The sequence below is a fragment of the Peromyscus californicus genome, unplaced genomic scaffold (genome assembly GCF_007827085.1).
Source record: "Peromyscus californicus insignis strain IS unplaced genomic scaffold, ASM782708v3 Scaffold_10__1_contigs__length_136768540, whole genome shotgun sequence".
NCBI classification, from domain to species: Eukaryota; Metazoa; Chordata; class Mammalia; order Rodentia; family Cricetidae; genus Peromyscus; species Peromyscus californicus.
This window is the reverse complement of record NW_026294391.1, coordinates 16,449,152-16,469,006: the sequence shown is the minus strand read 5'-3', so window position 1 is coordinate 16,469,006 and position 19,855 is coordinate 16,449,152. Positions and strand designations below refer to the sequence as shown.

The 19,855-nt window shown below is 41.7% G+C and overlaps 1 protein-coding gene across 1 annotated transcript in view; it reads right to left on the bottom strand.

Annotated features, from left to right (window-relative positions):
* Positions 1 to 945: 945 nt before the first annotated feature.
* The window catches only part of Pfkfb1 (6-phosphofructo-2-kinase/fructose-2,6-biphosphatase 1), a 31,142-nt gene continuing 12,232 nt past the window's right edge, over positions 946 to 19,855 (bottom strand). Inside the window, exons 7-13 of the mRNA XM_052756975.1 lie at positions 17,039 to 17,246; positions 13,754 to 13,900; positions 11,460 to 11,564; positions 5,702 to 5,831; positions 2,807 to 2,869; positions 1,590 to 1,654; positions 946 to 1,258 (exon numbers count right to left, since the gene is read on the bottom strand). Of these exons, the coding sequence (XP_052612935.1) occupies positions 1,199 to 1,258; positions 1,590 to 1,654; positions 2,807 to 2,869; positions 5,702 to 5,831; positions 11,460 to 11,564; positions 13,754 to 13,900; positions 17,039 to 17,246 (778 nt within the window). The 3' untranslated portion in view covers positions 946 to 1,198. The remainder of the gene's footprint in view (positions 1,259 to 1,589; positions 1,655 to 2,806; positions 2,870 to 5,701; positions 5,832 to 11,459; positions 11,565 to 13,753; positions 13,901 to 17,038; positions 17,247 to 19,855) is intronic.

Genomic DNA, 19,855 nt, shown 5'->3' with positions numbered 1-19,855 from the left:
GGCAGGGGATTGATATGTATGAGTCAGGAATTGACTGAAGTAGTACGAGACAGTGGAAAGGGACAGGGTGCCAGAAAATACAGGGTGACCCTGACTTTGAACAGGATTCAAGGGTGGCTGTAGGAGTAGATAAATAGACCTGTTTCAAGTAGTGATCTACAACCCTAGTAGATCCCAGAAAAAAAAGTGTGATGATTCAAGGCTTGGCTCTTACTGGGTGGTTGATGAAAGGACTAGAGAACAAAGGCGGCGGCAGCTAGGTTATGAGTCTGTTTATCACATGGACACTAGAACCTGGCCCATAATGAGTAGTATATTAGATATGGCTAGTGTGGCTGAAGAAGTAGGTCCAAGTTGGTTAGGGATTTCAAGAATATTGAGAGACTAAAGAACTAGGAGACAAAGGAGAGCCCAAAAGGAACATACTGATGAACAAGGGCAGATACTGTTCATTTAGGAAATACTACATGAATGCCTATGGTGTGGAGGCATACTGCTAAAGTCTTAAGGATGATAAAATTTTACAGACTTGAATGAACCGGAAGCTTCCAGCCAGTAAGTTAGCCCAGAGAGAGGATCCCACAAATGAAAACAGATAACCACTGAAGTTGAGGGGGTCACATCCCTGGGAGGGAGGGAGGGTGTTAATGGCATCATTAACATAGGCAATGAAATTACTCAGGATAGTAGCAAGAGTTGGAGGAGACTGAAGCTCTTAGCCCAAGTGATAGATTCTTCTCTGAGTATAATAATGAATACATCTTGTTCCCGAGTAACTTCACTGCCAAGGAACAAAACCAACAGGAACTCACAAGGACCTATCTTTTCCATCTTTGAGAGTGCTACCCCAGGACTCTTTGATCTCAGACGTCCTCACCCATTCTTCACCAACAGTACCAGAGTTGGGTAAGAATCAAGCTCTTGAGAACAATGGGAGAAGCCATATAGCCTCTTCCCGTCCTATAGGTGGGAAGACATGTCTTTATTCATTAGAAAATAGTTATTTAAGAAGAACTTTATCCATGACTAAGTAGGCTCCTTAGGAATTGAGACTTGTTTGGGAGCTGCTACGGACTTCTTCACTGGAGGTAGGGCACTCTCAGGACAAAGCCAGAGTCTGCTTAGGGAGAACAAGGGCAGCAGTTCCTACAGGAGGAAAGCAACGAGGACAGAGGCAATCTGACCACTTGGAAAGGATTCAGTAATGGGCAGGGACAGTGTCCAGGGCCTCCTCAGGTTCACGGGTGATGTCCACATTCTAAGGAGAGAGCCCAGGGTTAGTAGGAGGTATAGGGCCCCAGCTCCTGTCTTGTCTCTTGTCCTCACTGCCAGGCATCCCTCTTTCAGCAGGGGATGGGTCCTGGTACTCTTCTTAGGCATGCCCGGGAATCAGCCTGAGGCCTGTTCAGCAGGGATTGTCATAGCCCTGGGTCTCTACAGGCCTAGACTATGGTTCTTGCCATTTCTGAGTGCTGATTGATTTGAAACACCTGGGATGTCTGGGGCTGCAGACAGCCTTTCCATGTGTGAAGGTACTTTCAGAATGTACCTTGTTAACAGCCAGCTTGGGTACAGAGCACCCTACCTACCTCAGGCTTGTCCCGGTGTGTGTTCACAGCTTCTACATTCAGGTAGATGGACTCCACTCGGCAGCCTCAGAAAAGAATAACTCATGTGTCCATCAACACTCAGGATAAGCCCAGGTCTTCCCGAAGGTGAAGACCTTTCCCGTCATCCTGCCCACACCCAGGCCCATGCTCTCTAGATCAGCAGTTCTCAATCTATGGGTCACGACCTTTTGGGGGGTTGCATATCAGTATCCTGAATATCAGGTATTGACATTACGATTCATAACAGTAGCAAAATTACAGTTATGAAGTGGCAAAGAAATAATTTTATGGTTGGGGGTCACCACAACATGAGGAACTGTATTAAAGGGTCACAGCATTAGGAAGGTTGAGAACCACTGCCCTAAATTATATCTCCCTTGAAGGCAGGGGAGTTCAGATGAGCTGTAGGATGTGCGGGAAAGATTTCGGGCCTCAAAGCCCAGTTCTTCGTGTGCCTGTTTGCTCGGCTTCAATTGCGCATTTGTACATGGGGAAAGAAATGAGAGGAGATGATCTTTGTGATCTCCCCCAACTTCTGCGACCTATAAGCCAGTGGTCTTAATCTATGTATGGCTGACAGAGTCCTGTGGGTCCTCCAAGCCATGCTAAGTGGGAGAGTCCTAGGCTGTGGTTCTGGGTACTCAAACCCAGGCAAGGTTTATTCAGAAGACAATTACAGGAATAATAAAGTTGTGATTCCTGGGAAGTTCTAGGGAACCTGAAGAAGAAGATGCGTGGGGCTGACACAGGAGCTCCACTCTTCAGTGGTGGCCCCTTCAGCACCGTTCCTGTAGACTACCCTATCACGGGTTCCAGTTGGTCCTTTTATCCTGTTCACATCCTGGGCTACATTTGATTTCCTTTCCTTGCTTATGAACCTTTCATAAGTAACTAATGCCCCCATTCTTCAATATGGCCCCAACCTGTAATTTTCCTGAGGTATCTGTTGGGGACACAAATAGAACAATGTTCTGTACTCAGGACCCAAGTAGAGACCGAAAGAGCCAGGCTCTGGATCTGGATGCTAGCCTAGTCCTTCCCTCTTATCCTACTCTCACCAGCTGCACCTTTACCAGGACATCCTGCCAGCCACCTAGGGAACCTCACCCAGGAACCTTCTAGAACAAATGGTAGGCACTAGAGGCATAGTCCTGGCTTCTACGTGCCTTTCCTTAGATGAGAGCGAGGGTACTTACCATAAGCCACAGGTGTGAGTTTGAGCACTGTGTGCAGAGGACACTTGAGATAGGGCAGCTCATCTGGAAAGGAGGAAGAAACAGCCTTGAGAGGTGCAGTACTGGGCAGAGGACCACATCCAGGCTGCTGGGTGTTCCTCCTTCTACCTCTGCTTCCTACTTGAGTCCCAGTACAGACTTACAGCTGGTATTCTATAGGGTGGGTAGTCACAAGAGCAAGCTAAGCAGGGTAAAAGAGAGCAACCTAGCTGCCTGGAAACAGGAGAAAGACAGCCTTGGGAAAGGTGGACAGAGTGTGAGTCCCATGGTAGGGCTAGGTACCCACCTAGGGGCCTCAATTCTTTACTCAGAATCAGCAGGAGATGAAAGCAAGCCTCCCTCCTGCCCCAGGTCAACTTTCCACAGACTCCTTACACCCTCTACCCCCACAAGAGTCCACAAATCTAAAACCTTTCTAAGTACTACTTCCGTGGCAGAGGCACATGTACTATTTGACTACTCCTACACTCTTTCCTCCAGCTCAGGCAGCAACCCCCCACCTCCCATCTGTCTCCCTGTCTCTGTCTCTCCCTCTTTCTCTGTGTGATTCCTACAACTTGTTTATAGACAAGAACTGATTGATTCACTGGTTTCCTGTTATTGACGATTGCGCAGAAAGTGACTCTGAACATTTATGTACAATTTCCTTTCAAGACCAGTGTTTCTACTTTTCAGACAGACAGAAAGGAAGGGTGATCTGGCTCATTCCATAGATAAGGAAATGGGCTTCAAGGGGAAATGTACCATGGCTAGGAAGGGTACTCTGAAGACAAGATGCCTACTCTGCCCTTGCAGTTTGTAACTGCCACCATGGAGGGCCTCACAGAGCATTGGGGATGTACACCTTTTGGGGCACTTTGTCTTGATATCCACCTCACCACTCTCCAGGCTGCATTACATATCCTTACTTCCCTTATTTAGCTAGAGTACCAACTCTGGTAATGACTTCTTGTCCCTTAGGTTAATTGTAGGCTTTAAAGCATGCCACCATCCTCTCAATCTCCTGATATATCAAGAGAGGGCATTTTCCTGGAAATTGACTCTCTTCCTCCTCACTGTCAATCATTATAATTAAGCTCTGGGCCAACGACAGTTTTTGTGTGTATGACCACACTGTACCCTCATTGATGCTCTGAGTCCTGTCCACTGTTACTTTCCATATGAACAAACAGCTTTGGAGAACAGAAGTAACTCATCTACAGTCTCTGACCCAGCTCTACCACTGTCTCCTCTCTCTGGTCCTCAGTGTCCCCATTTTAGAGAACAAGATTAGATTAGGTACAATCTGAAGATGCCCTAGTCCTGCAGTCTGCATGTATGCATTCTAACTCATATCATTTCTCTGGGCATTCCTTCATCACTCTCCTGACTAAGGGTAAAACTATCTGCCTAGCCCTGTGCAACCTTGCTCCCAGGAGAAGTTGTGAGCAGCTAGAATGGTCTCTGTGTGAAAGATGGTAAGAAATGGAGACATTAGGAAGTAACTGCAAGGCCCCTGTGTATATTTGAGAGGGCAGGGCCTCTGACAGGCATCGGGGATTAACTCCTATACCATGAACTTGGGCAAGTCATTTCACTGCTCCAAGCCTTGGTTTTGTCATCTGAGCAATGGGAACAGTGCTCACAATCTCAAAAAAATGCTCTGAAAAGCAGAGATGTAAACATATCAGAATTCTAATACTAAAAGGACCTCCATCACATAGTCCATCACCTATTTCAAGTAAGGACATTTTCAAGGGAGGATGTTGAAGACCAGGTAGAAAATAGGACTTATCCAATGTCAAGTTCTCAAGTTCCTTGGATTCCAATCTTGAATTATTCCATAGTTTATATATTCCTTATTTTGAAATTAGCATAACAGAATTGACTCAAGAGTTTGGGACACTGTAGACATTAAAAAATAGCATTTAGCATTGCTCCCAAATACCTTCAAAATATTTTGGAAATGCCAACATTTCAGCATCCACATTAGAAATGGATTGTCATATGAAGGTGGTGCCAAGCCACCTGAGAATATGTATGTATACATATGTATGGCAGGATTTGAAGTCTGTGTATACATATGTATGGCAGCATATGTAGTCTCCTCTCTCTCTACACACACACACACACACACACACACACACACACACACACACACACACACATGTATATATGGCTGTATATGAAGTCTGTATGGTAATATATGAAGTCTTAGTGTGTGTGTATATATATATTAAGTATATACACACACATATGGCAGTATATGAAGCCTGTGTATATATGTATGACAGCAAAGCGTAAGTAGTCTGTGTATATATATGTATGGCAATATATAAAGTCTGTGTATACATACTTTCATAAATACAGGGTCTAGATAGTTTTTAAAAATAAATTACCACTTGAAAAAATTAAATTATAGACATTGCTATCTTAGAGAAATTATTCCTACAGCAAGGGCATAGGTCTCACTCTCAGCTGAGGCCAGTGTGCTTCAGAGATATACTGGCTCAGCATGTGAAGCTGTGGCAGACTGTTTATGCTGGCTTTCAGTATGCAGATTCTACAGATTAGCTAAGAGTATACTAATAATGGCAATATAGCCCATAAATGCATCATCTGTTATTGGCTTTTAACATGTTTATTTCAATTTTACCATTAATTCTTTCCATTTTATAGTTGAGAAAACAGGCTGGTGGGGGGTGGGGTAACAGTACTTACTGAAGGTAGCACAGACACGTGTAACAAGTTTGAACCTAGATATCCTTGTTTTAAATATTGTGCTTTTAACCACTAAGATATAAACTTCTAATTGCTGACATCAGCATCTCAAATCATATCCAGCTCTTCACACCAGGAACGGGCGTGGGGTGTTACCTGAACTTTTATCCAGGAAGTATGCCAGGAGACACCGCATGACAGCCTGGTGACAGATCACTAGTACATTTTCTTGTCGTTCTAGCTCCATTATAACTGGCTCAAGACGCTGAACCAGATCCTCATAGGACTAAACAAAAAAAGAAATACTTGGTAAGAAGTGGGAGTGGGGGGTGAAGCTATTTACCCAGCGGAAAAAAAACTTGGTTTGGGAGCCAGTTGAATTGTTGACCCAACAGTATGACTAAGGCAAATCACCTGTTTCTTAGGGTTTTAGTTTCTTGTCTGTTAAAGGAACCAAACAATAAGTGTGGGCTAAAAGACAACACTATACCCCACACTATGAAATGTGTACTTAACTGTACAACTGGCATTTCAAAGAAAATAAGGAAAATTCTGACCTGTAGTATTCCAAAATGAAAAATGAAAACAAAATAAGTGGGTGTAGATGCCACAGCTCTACTGGGATATTTGGCAATCTCATTAACCAAGAAGCTGGGATTTCAAAAACCTTATAGAAATAGGAGTTAAGCTAGGAGTTGGGACTCAACACAAATCTGAGACTCTCAGAGGACAAATCTTTATAATGCTGCAAGCTGCAGGAAAATGTAATGGAATTCGGCTATTATCACAAAAGCTACTACTAAGGTCAAGCCATGGTTTAAGAAGTCTTGGTGATATTTTAGCTTTTGTATATATATTGTCCAATTCCCACAATGATTTTCTTGTATGCTATGTGTGGTTCCAAGAACTCCTAACAGTGTATTTATTTAAAATACCTATCAAGCATCCAAGGCCAAATGATTTCCTGAACTAAGGTAACACCCTTGTGGAAAGTGCTTGTTTCCTAAGTCAGGCTATCGCTTTATTTCTTGTGCAATTTAAGGTGAGACCCTCCTTTCTTGTACAGCCTTACTAACATTATAGACTCCTAACTTCTTACCTAACCACTTCTAGGGATGTAGACTGAGCACATAAATTCCCTTTTTGATATACTAACCGATCATTAGTTCTCAGTTGACCTCCTCCTTTACCACTCCCCTATGGGGTGGTAAAAGAAAGCCTGGTGGTCACTGCCTGAGGAAAACTCTTATCTGCCTTTATGACCCTGTAAGAATTCAAGCCTGGTGACCTTGCTGTGCCAGAGGATTGCTATTGCTTGAGTTTATAGCTGAATAGCCTAGAGAACTTGAGGATGGAGAACAGAGAGGTGTAAGGAGACTTAGAGGAGGATTTGACATATAGAACTTGAGGATGAGATGAAGAAGACAAAAGAGAACAGAAGAACTAGATGGGTAAGAACTGGAGAGGAACTAGACTGAAGGGCTAGAAGAGAGTACTAGAGGAACGAGATGGAAGATGAAGGAGAGCCAGATGGGGAAGAACAAGATGAAGAAGATCAAGATGAGATAGAAGGAGATGAGAGAAGAGCTAAAATGGAAAAGAACTGGATGATGGATGAGAACCTAGAAGGGACAGAACTAAGATGAGAGAACATAGAGGGGACAGCAGATAATGTAGAGAGAAATCAGGTAAGAAAGAAGCTAGGCACGAGAGCAGAATAGAAGCTGTGTAGAGAGAGAACTGACACAGAAGAATAAAGTGTATGGACTAAGCAGTTTTGTGTACATAGATTCGTTTCTTTTCATCAAGGATTAAATTATCAGCTGGTTGTAGATTCTTCCCGGACCCCCATAGTTCCCGATATTATAGCCTCAGTAAAAGTTCAAAATAGAAAAAGTCCATCCACAGGAAAAAGGGAAATAGTAAGAAAATGTATCTGCCTCTCTGATTCTGATGGGAAAACATGAAAAGCTTCCTGTAACAATTTATTTTAAAAGGCTGATGGCATAAAGAACATGTAGGAAGTTTTGTAACCTCAGTACCAGAAAGAAAAAAAGAAAGAGAGAGAGAGAGAGAGAGAGAGAGAGAGAGAGAGAGAGAGAGAGAGAGAGAGAGAGAGAGAGAAAGGGAGGAGTGGAGGGATATTGAGGAGAGGGGAGGAGAGTGGAAAGGAAAAGGGGGACTAAGGAGATGGAGGAGAGAAGTGGAGGGGAGAGTGGGGAGGAGAAGTGGAGGAGAGAGTGGGGAGGAGAGGAGATGAAAAGGGGAGAAAGAAGAGGAGAGGAAAGAAGGGGAGGGGAGAGAGATGAAGGGAAGTGAGGGGAGGAGGTGGGGAGGGTAAATCAAGTAAGTATCTAGACATAGAAGAGTGAAGCTTATAGGTAACAAAGATATAAAGGCTTTTTTTCACTTAGCCAATGAGCAAAGAAACAATAATGAAACCGAACAATTTCTTAGCCATACTGGAAACAATAAAACAATGAGAGAAATATCTTTAAAGTGCTGAGAAAATGATAATCAACTGGGAGTTTCATATGTAACCAATTAACATCGAAGATTGAGGATCCACTCCCAAGATAGTTTTAGATAATAGGAAGGGTGAAAGTACTAATGACAGATTTTCAGTAGAGAAACTTCCATAACAAAATGGAAAAATGGAACTTGACATAGAAGCAAGAATGATCAAAGGATCAGTAAATATTTAGTTAAATGACTTATAAAGTAATAATAACAGTTACAACGACAGCAGGGATTAAGAGATTGAGGCTACATGAAAATATAAGACACATAAGTAAGGACAGGAAGTTACTGAAGTTTGAAAGATCCTATACTACTTAGGGGGAAAGCAGAGACATTGGTTTTTAGATCGTTAGCCATGTATATTCAAATACTAAATGCTCCTATTGCAGTTTCACCTTTATATATATATATATATATATAAAACACTATGTTCTATTTCCTCTTCCTTGGGGAGGGGTATGGGAGAGTAGGGTAAAGGAGGGTATTATGGGGAGGGACAACTAACACTAAAGGCCTTTTGAAAAACCACATGGAAACCTTCTACTGTAGAAGCTTCCTAAAATATACACATACATGAAAGGAATTTAAATGGAGTCGCCATATAATAAGAGAGACAATGTCCCAATGAGACATCTTGTGTTACCAAGTAAAAACTCCAGTCCCAGGAATGGGTTACATCTTGTTGAATCATTGGCCAAAGGGGTCCCACAGAAGGCCACAAAACAATGCAAGCTTTTGGTTTTTCTCTACAATCTGATAGTAAGGCCCTATTTCTGAAGACAAAATTTACTTATGTCATCAAACACAGGGAAGTTGAGTTAGTGCCCAACTAAGCTTTACCCCTACTGACTAGCATTCATGGTACTGGAAGGTACTCTGCACACTACCAGAGGAGAAAGGTAACTGTCAATGTCATCCAGCTACAAAACCTGTGCCTTATAACAGTGACCTGCCCACAAGATATACTAGTGCAATGGTGGCACAAACATTAGGGGAATAACAAACCAGTTTTTAATTGGATTTAAGCCTAATTCTATGAGATGAAACCTATACCTGACACTGCTAAAGTGTCCAAGAACCTGACACTGGATAGGTCATTAGCCTATGGGAAAAATCTAACACTATTATTCTGCTAAAGGAGCATAACTATAAATGACTCCTAATGACATATTGCTATACTCATAGATCAGTGCCTCACTCAACTCTCATCAGAGACGCTTCCTCTCGTAATAGATGGAAATAAACACAGAGACCCACAACTGGACAATGTGTGGGGGTGAGAGACTTTGGAACACTCAATCCTCAATGGGATGTCTTCATCAAACCCCTCCCTTCAAGACTCAGGGATCTTATGTTGAAGAGGAGGCAGAGAGATTGTTAAGAGTCAGGGGTGATGGATGACTTCCAGAAAATAGTGTCTCCCAGATACAACAGGATTGATGCACATATGAATCTATGATAGCATGCACAAGACCTACATGGATTCAAGTCACTCAGGGTCTCAGCACTGAGAGGAGGAAGTGGACACGGAGTCCCACCCCTAACCAAGACGTTATTTGCAACTGATACCCACTGGCAAAATCAAAAATCAATTTTCTCCAATGTATTGTCACCGGTATATCAAGCACACTTCAGAGCAGACCTTATGCTCAAGAGTAGCTGGCCAATGCAAAATTAACTCCATGTTTTATTTGTTTTGTTTTTGTGAGCTTTTTGTTTTGTTTTGGCATTTTCTGTCTTACTGGTTTTTTGTTTGATTTTCATTTTTGTGTTTTTGTGTTTTTTTTTCTAAAAGAGACAGAGAGGAGAGAGATAAAACGAACAACATAAAGTTGGGCAAGAGGGAAGGTAGGGAGGATCTGGGAGGAGTTGGGGGAGGGGAAAACATAATCAAAATATATTATATGAAAAAAATTAATTAAAAAAGAAATATAAAAAGTTAAATGTTCAAGTTGATTGTATAGCAATACACAACAAATTATTCAGAGTGATTTTAAAGTACAATATTTTGACCTCATACCCTTAGTGGGATATCTTCAAAAACAGAAAGAACCATGATGGATTTTTTAAAGTTAGCGTAACCTCCATAAGAATCTGGAAACAGATTATAACACATACTGATGAAAAACTCAATCCTAAGGAAAGCAAGAGAAAAATAAAGTAAGCATAGAAAGTTCAAGACAACAGAAACAAATGTTAAAAAGTCAGTAATACCAGGAAAAATATATGTACCATGCTTAGTATTCAAAAAACATATTTCAGTTTGGATTAAAAACAACAAAATTCAACTATAAACTGCTTATAAGAGACATAAATAAAACAAAAGTACTCAGAGAAGTTGAAAGTGAATAAATAAAGATGAACTCAGAAAATGGTTAGAAGATACCATGTAGAGCTAGATTTGTGTTAGGTAAATAGCATTAGTAAGGGAAAAAGAGTTAAGTCATTCTTAATAAAAATATGTAATTCAGCGAGAAGACAACATTGCTTTTAATTTGTATGCCTCTAATAACACAGTCTAAAATATATATAAAGGAAATGAGAACAAATTAACATTAACTTAATAAAGTCCCTTCTGAGAATGAAGATGAAAATATTAAAGTGATTTGTGACTGAACATAACATCTACTGTTTTATCTTCCCAGATGTCCATATTTTCAGATAACTGTTCATAGGGTTTTGGATCAGAGATGGAGTATGACTAATAAATACATTAAAATGCAGAACTGGCTAGGTAGAGGCTGTACTGAAAGCAATAAGCATTCATCTCATATAGAGACAGGAAAATTATGGTCTGGCTCACATGGTAGCCAAGAAGTTGATTAAACTAATAGCTTTTGTTCTTTGCCAACTGCTGAGAGAGCCTGGAACTTTAGGCAAGTTGGCAATAAAATATTACAGAATTAGAGTATATTGAGCTACTTCAAGTTGTCCAGTGAGGACATGACAAATACAAGGCATTGGATAAAGTATATTCTTGTACAAGTACATAATGCCTATAAGCTTTAAAAAAAAGAGGAGTAGCAGGTCATAGCAACTATCACTGAGCCTGATGACCTGAGTTTGATCCTCAGGATCACATGGTAGAAGGAGAGAATTGAGTCCCATGGGTTCTCTGACCTTCACAAGTACGCATGGCATGGCACTGAATGAATGTATGAATGAATGAATGAATGAATGAATGAATGAATGAATGAATGAATGAATGAATATTTTTAAAAGAAGAGAGCTAGGTTGCCTAACAGCTAAGGATCAGATGATCATGTACGTTGACAGGTGGCAGCTACTGAAAACATGCTTTGCCTTGTTTCTAAAGCTATTTACAAAACTCTGGCAGTTGGAATGAAGATACGGGGGAAGAATCCTAGGAGTGAGACCACCCCTTCAACTTTACCTCTCCCTTTGGATAGCGGTAACGATATTTATCTTGGTCCCGTAGTGCAAATTCTTCAGGGTAGTGTTCCTGGATTTCTTCATAGGTCATCTCCTCACAGACACCCTATTAAAAAGTATTTGTGAACAATATAAACACCAAGGGAAATCCACATAGCTTTTCACACAGTTCAGAGACCAATGATTATAGAATAATATAACACCTGGGTTTCTGTGAATGTAGCTCTGGAGTTGTACCTGTTGCCTGTGGTGTGTATGTGTGTGTGAGGTGTGTTGGCTTGTGTGTGTGAAGACAAATGGAAGGGTGTGTTCAGACTGAGTATATGATATTTTCCTATGATTGCCTCAATAGTTCTATATGTGTACATTATATATAGGTATATATACAATAGGGACTTACTACTGTGTTTGTAAGCATGTGCAGCATGCTTATTATGTGTGCTGTTGTGTGATATTTTGACCGCATTCTGATGATAAAGTTTGCTTTGAGTCAGAGGGCGGAGCTAGCTACTAGCTGACCAAATTAACCATGGAGGTCTTGGACTGAGGACAGATAGGAGACAGGAAGTAGTAAGGTGGGGCTGAGAGAGGATCTCAGGCCTTTTGGATGGAGGAACTGAGGACAGAGGAGGTGACTGGTGGCTTCTCTGCTTCTCTGATCACTCAAGTTCTTACCCCGATATCTGACTCCTGATTTTTTTTATTGATAAAGAATTAGATAAACACATCAGTGTGCTTGAGATATGTTCAAAGCCTTGTGTTTGTGTATATATTGTGTATCTATTTTTGCATATGTAGTGCACTCTGTGTGTATGTACAGAGTGTCTAAGTATCTGAGAATATGCCCATGTGGGTGATTCTGTGGCATGTGTCTTCATGTGTATTGTTGGCATATATCCATGAATATGTGCATTCTGCATTATATTTCTGCTATATATTTGTATCTGTGTGACTATGTCTGAAGTCTATGAATTTGGGTACTATGCCTGAAGCTATCTATGTATTAGTGTTTTGTACATGTCAGTGGCTTGCTCATCTGTATCCATATGAAATGCATATATGTATATGATGTGCCTCTATTTATTTCTAGATGTGTGTGCATATATGGTGCAGACATGATTGGCAGAAGAGGGCTGCTGTGACTGTGAAGTGCATGTGTATACCTGTAAGCATACTTGTGGCAGATGTCTGAAACTCTGTATGCAAGTACACAATACAGTGCAACTCTCCCATTGGATAGCCTTCCTTAACCTTCCTGTCCTGCCCTCTATTTTAATATCTCTGGGAAAAAATCTATCCACAGATACTTCAGAAGGCAAAAACTAGGAAATTTTTAATGGTTTCAGAGTGGGTCTAGGAAGATAAATTCTGAGAGCTTCCAAGTCTACTGAGAAATCCCCATAGGCAAGGCTGCTGGTGCTAGTGGTAAAAAGTGATATTGTTTCTGACATTTCCTTCAAAGTGTGTGAGTTTTAATTAAACTCTGTTTGTTTGGTGCCTGGGGTCACCACACTTGGGCTGTTGTCATTTTGGACTATCTACCAGGCTTCCTTCAGGGACAGGGAATAGAACACTTACAAATTACAAACAGCTCTGCAGTGTCAGGCTTTCTGAATGAACATTACTCATAGGAAATAAAGTGCACAAAGATCCTTTTAGACTGTTTTAAGCTTCTATTCTGAGGCGTATTGTGAGGCTTTTTGCCTATGGAAATGACCATTACCTTCTTATTTTGACTTTAGGCAACATGTTTAACCTCTCTGACTTTCATTTTCCTCATCTGCAAAATATAGAAAATAACAACTACCTTATCTAAGTTGTCTAGTTTGGTTCTCTTGCTGTGATAAACCATGACCAAAAGCATTTGGGGTAGGATGACAGTCCATCACCAAGGGACGTCAGGGCAAGAACTCAAGCAGGAACAGAGGCAAGAACCACGGAGGAAACATGATTACTTGCTTATTGCCTTTAGGCTCACATTAAGATGCCTTTCTTATACAGCCCAGATCTACCTGCCTAGGGATGATACTGCCCACGTGAGCTGGCCCCCCTACATAAATTAAAAATCATGAAAATGCCCCACAGACGTTCCCATAGGCCAATCCCATGCTGAACTTCACAAGATCTCCAAGACACAAAATGCTCTCTTATACATAGCTGGTTGACAAAACATAAAACAAGGTTTGATGAACTAATTAATTAGTTCCCTGGAATAGAGGTAACCAATGAGATAATCTTAGAATTAATTACCACCTCCATACACACATGCCAGGACATTAACCCTTTCTATCTTACCGCATCAATCTCATTCAGGGCTTTCCACTGTTCATAGGGGACACCTAGGGCCTCAGCAGTCTGAATGGTCCTCTTCATATGGCTAGTCCACACCTTCAGGGAGCTGATGCCTTGAGACTGAATGAAGTTGGCCAGGGCATAGGCATACTAGGGGTACAAAGGAAAGAAAGGAAAAAAGAAGTGAGAAGGGAAAGACCAAGGGAGCCATAAGAACAAGTTTAAATCTCTCGTGAATGGTGAAGTACTGAAGGACAAGCAAGAAAACGAGGGTTAAATTTATATAAAGATAAGCCTGGGATTATGGCTCAGAGGTAGAACATTTGCCTAAAAGATATTGAGGTGCTGGGTTCTATTCCTAGCACCACAAAAAAAATTACATAAAGACATACTCTTGAGAAGGTGTGATACAGAGAGGCTGATCAAAGGATACGAAGTTATGGTTAGAGATTGATCAATGGGTACAAAGTTACAGTTAAGAGAATAAGTTCTAATATTCCAATGCACAGTAAGGTGGCTATTGTTAAAAATTGGTGCTGTATATATCCAAACCCTTAGAAGATTTTGAACGTTCTCATCACACACAATATTAAACCCATAAGATGATGGGCCAATATACAATTAGCTTGGAAATAGTGAATTATATCTAACAAATATGTACAGTCATAAAGGGTCAAAAATAAAAGCCATATCTTTTCCTGAACCACTAAGGATGAAAGAAAGTGAAAAAGAGTATCTATGCTTAGCGTAGGGGACACTGATGCTTGTTCACTGAGCCCCCTAATAGGTGAATCATTCATTCAAACAGGCCCACCTCTAACATGTGGAGGCTAAGAACAAATGGAACACCCTGTGGTCTGCATCCTTTCTCCTTCCATTTCTGATGACATCCAGCACTTCTCGGTATCTTTACTACATGTCTGAGGTTAATCAAATCACATCACGGAGTTCTGGTTATGCTCCATCTCCAGTGGTCCTCTTCCACACAAAGAGTAACCTTGGGGCTACACTTGGGCCTGAAAGTTAATATTCCTGTGACCATAGCCTGTCCTCAGTTGGAGACTGGAGGAAACTATCAGCTAGTTGCACTGAAGCAGATTTCAGGCCATTACAATGGGGTTCTAAGGTTATAAGTGCCCAGAATATGGTCTGGAAGTATGGATTGAAGGATCTGAAAGACAGTGCTCTGATGCTGTGAATTCCCATTGCTTGAATGGGGATCCTGGTACCCAGCTAAAAGGCATTTGCACATGCATTGAGTATTCATAGCCCTGTTTTGGATGCTGGAGTGTTAATCCCCCCAGATCCAGCCACTTAGGGAGAGAAACATTGGCAGTACAGAAGGGAACCACAAAGGGCCATGGGAGCCCTGTGTACAAGGTGCTAATCAAACATGGCATGTCCTAGGTAAATCTGCACAAATGGTCATAGGCACAAATCTGTATGATAGATGCAAGTCAGTAGTCAGTGTTCATGGGTAGAAGAAGCCCTTGCCTGAGAGAGTAAGAGAAAGGCAAATCCCTAATAGCTCCCTTACACAGTGCCCATCTCTGACCTTATATCATACCTATAAAATGTAAACATCATGCACTTATCCAGCCTTGTCTCTGAGCTGTGTGGAAAGCAAACTATTTTCTGGTACACAGTAGGTACTAGTTAAGTGCAAGTTATAGAGATTAGGGTGGCTGGCCTTTAAAACCAGGCCTGGTGCAGCGGGCTGAAGAATGCAAAGGTTTGGGTCTGATGTGTGCATATATATACACACACATATACATACATACACATGTGTGTGTGCAGGAGGTACTCATGTGGACATGGCCACTTTTCCAATGAGTGTGCAAGTAAGAAATGGACTAACTATAGCAAAGAAGTCCTGGAGATGAAAAAATACCTCAAGTGATCTCAGTCTCTGTTCTGGAGAGCATGAGAGGTAAGAGTCAGGTCAGAGGCAACTTCCAGAGGGAAGTTTCCAGTCCACAGGGATCAGAAAGGTTCTCTGAGGACAGGGCTTCAGGGACAGTCCCAGTTTGGGACATCTCCCACCTATCAAGCGGGGGTGCTGAGGCAAGGCAGGAAAGCCTGGTTTTCAGTCCTGCCTATGTTATCTTGTACTGACCATGTGACCTGAGGCTGCTTTCTGTCTCTGTTGCTCAGCTTCCTCAACCATAAACAATGACAGTTACGCTCAGTTCACACTGCTGATGGTATTCAAAAAATACATGTGGAAGTTGATGGTACTGTGGCTGTATATAGGTGTCTAATAAAAGACAGTAAGGGGCTGTAGAGTTGGCTCAGCAGTTAAGAGCACTGGCTGTTATTGCTCCCAGCACCCATATGATGGCTCACAACAATCTATAACTCCAGGGGATCTGATGCCCTCTTCTGGCCTTTGTGGACACCAGGCATGCACGGGGCATACAGACACACATGCAGGCAAAACACATACATGTAAAATAAAAGCAAATAAAACTAAAAAAAAAAGACACTAAGAACCACTAATGCCTCTCCTGTACTTCATTTCTTCCCTATGCTATCCCTAAGTGATTTTCCCCAGCAACATGTGTGATGACAAGCCTAGGTAAAGGACCAGAAGCTGAGAAATAAATCCCTTTATAAAACCAGTACCCAGAATGGAAAGGTTTCTATATCAGGCTGGGAACAGGGAGAGTAATGATCAGAGAGAGTCAGTAATAGACCACAATGAGGAGAGATGTTCCCAAAGGCCAGTGACCTATGAGATAAGGAGTGAATAGGGAGGAATTCCAGGATGACTAGATCTTGGAGCAGGAGCAGGGCCTTGGAAAGAAATGGAGTGATGAGAAGCAGTAGGGTGGGGGCAGTGTGATTTGTCAAATGAGGTAGGGGAGAACATCAACAGTGAGTCATGAAGAAGAGGGATTCAGGCTGAGACCCTCAGGTCACCTATCTATGTACTTGACAGTTACCAGCTGACAGAAGGACCAAAAGGGACAGCAAGGTGAGCATGAGCAAAGGACAGAGTGGTGAGGAGGATGAGGGAGGCATCAAGTATGGGAAGGGTGGTCTCTGTGATAGAGCTCGAGAAGCAGTCAGATTTGGCCAGCCTTGGAGGACCATGCAACTGGTCTTGCAGAAGCAGTAGGCATGTGGGAACCATTCAATGTCTGTGACAGGATTCAGTGACTAATGGTAGAAGATAAGGATCGATCATAATTTGCTCCTTTCCCATCAAAGGATACGTCTCTTCAAAACCCAGTCATTGGCCACCCCTCCTAGTCTACCCACTTGAGTCTTTGGAACCCTCCTTACCTGTTTGCCCCGAGTGGAGAGGCCAGAGTCACCTCCAATGCGGCCTCTGAGGTTGAGTTCACTCTCACCATGCCGGCATAGGTAGATGGATCGAGGTGTGACATGGATGTTCATGAGGTAGTAGGCTGTGCGGCTCTGAACATGGTCCTGCACTCGATTTACCATGTAGCGTGTGCCCACGTCGAAGATCTTGATGTAGGACAGATGACTGGGCCGGACCCAAGCAGAAACAAACATCTTAAGTGCTAATGGTAGGGAGAGTTGATCTCAAGAGAAATTCCCAATCACACATCCTGCTTCCAATCCTCCTCTGGAGTTCAGCTTCTACTTAACAAGATGCTATACCTAGTCTTGTTCTAGGTATATGTCCTAGAGATTTTGTTCCTGACAACCCCAAGGACCTCATCACTGTGGGCTACCATCTCCTTTCTTCAGCTTGAGCCAACCTGCCTTTTTACCTTTCCTAATCACAATGCAATTGGCTGAGGTTCTTCTCTACAGTCTACACCTGCAATTCACAAGTACTTTCATCTGAATTTAGGCACTGTGCTTTGGGTAGAAGTTATCTGCCCTCTGGGAACACTTAGAGCAGTCAGAAACATACACTTGAAAACACGTGGATAATAGTCAACATTCTTGTCACAAACAGCACAGTATGCCAAATATTGGTGTGAAGGGATACAGAAATGGTACAGAACATCATTAGCAAACTTATGGTCACGGCCCCAAGTTCCTGGTGGTCCCCTTAGTTATGTGCTCAGCTCTAGTAACTATATACTGAGAACTAATCAAATACAACAACCTATCTGGGAGGCAGGGTGAAGATACAACAGACTGGAAGACTTAGAGCCATGAAGTAAGACTTCTACAGCTTCTGTACAGCCATAAATCTCTAGTTATTTGACTGTAAGAATCTGAGAGAGCTCCATGGGAAGAGAGAGGTGTGGGAAATGGAGTCATAGGGTGACACAAGCAACCCAGGGCCCATAAGGCTGCTGATGGTTTTGGTTTCAGAGAGCTATTTCCTTGATCTTCCTAGAGAAGTCCTTTACATCTACAGTCTCATCCTTCACAGCTCTGGGATCCATATGCAGTGGCTCCCACAGAACACTTGCATTTGTTGAATATTTTCTGTGTATCTTGCACAGACTGGGAGATTTTAAGATGTATGAATCCTCACAGCCATCATTCAGAGAAGAGATCATCATGTAGAAAACTAAAGCACACAGAGAAGCAATTTGCCACAGAATGTGTCCCACTTCAGTGATCTCTTTAGGATCCTCAGAGCCTAAAAGCAGAAGATCTCTGATGTAATCATGCTGCCTGGCTCATGTCTGTTCCTAATACTAGACTCTATGTATTTCTAAGGGAATTCTCAAATTCCATAGCTTCGTATGTCTGACATCCTAAGTGATTTTACATGCCATCTACTATTGGTCTCACCACTCTCAGCACCACACTTTCCCCATGACTTTTTAATTCTTGTACTGCTGTTGTACTTGGAATACTCTCAGTACTCCTCTCCTCTTTTCATACTAAGAGCTAATTAGGCCGGCTGTCTCAAAGTACTTTTCATTTTGCTTGAAATGATGTACCCTGCTGATTTCCAAAGTTGAGCTCCTATGTATACATCTTTAAAAAGCTAGGACATTTACTCTCTCTAAGAAATCTTGGAGTTTAGAGCTATATAAAGTTATTTATAATTGCTCAATAACAAATTATTATAAAAGTTCATGTTCACTCCTACCTAACATGTGCAATTTGAAATAAAATACATAAACTATACTAATGAGGAGGCCTTGGTTTTATTTTTTGCCCATTTTTTGTTGCTGCTTTTAAATACTAATTGTCAAATGGTTGTAGAATAGTATTCTTTTTATTTTTGCAAGATCCAACATTGCTGATGCCCGGAACACATGGTTAGCTTGCCTACTGAATAATCCAGTTCTTCCAGGCATTCTTCCTTCAAGGTGGGCCAAGTTCCCTGTTCTGAGTTCTTTCAATCATCTGGCTTACTGTTCCCACACCTGGGGTCAACTGTATATACACCACCTTCTCCAGATTACTGGGCATTATAGCAGAACAGGGACAGCCTTGCTTCTTTGTCTTCCTTAGGCACTGCTAAAGCTGGTCGTGATGCATGAGCTATAAATGTCTATTAATTACATAAATTAATAACTAATTTATTAACAATAATTAAACAAAACTGGCCTTCTACATCTATCTTCTTCAGGCTCAATGGGCTTATCAAAAGAATAACAGAAACAAACGAAACCCAACAGTGCACCTCTAGGTGTCTAGACTTAGGTCTATGGGTTACCTTAATGTCATTCTTTCCCTTCAGCCCCCTTTCTGCTTATGATGTTAGCCTACACAGTGCCTTTGTGGAATCTGAAAAAGCCACTTTTCTCAAAACATAAACAACCCAGTTCCATTACATGTCTTCCTGAGAGAAACAAGTGTATCTTTGATTCAGGGAGCATGCACAGTGAGTAATCTGTAAAATTACACATGAAGGCCATGCCCCTTACACTGAATTTTTAAGTCTCATTTGATATTTCTTGTGATAGAAGGATGTGGAGGGGTGAAATCAGGCTGAAATTTGGGAAATACAGGCTTCATTCAGTATAGACTGTATTGCTGACAGTATAGACTGTATAGCCTCGGGCAAGCGTTTGACCTGATCAATCCCTAGTTGTCAGTTTCCCAAACTACAAAGTGATAATACCCATTTTCCTTACATTTTCATTGGATAAGACTGAAAGGATGCTTTTAAACTTCTTAGATTAATAATGACCATTTACAGCCTTTTTACAC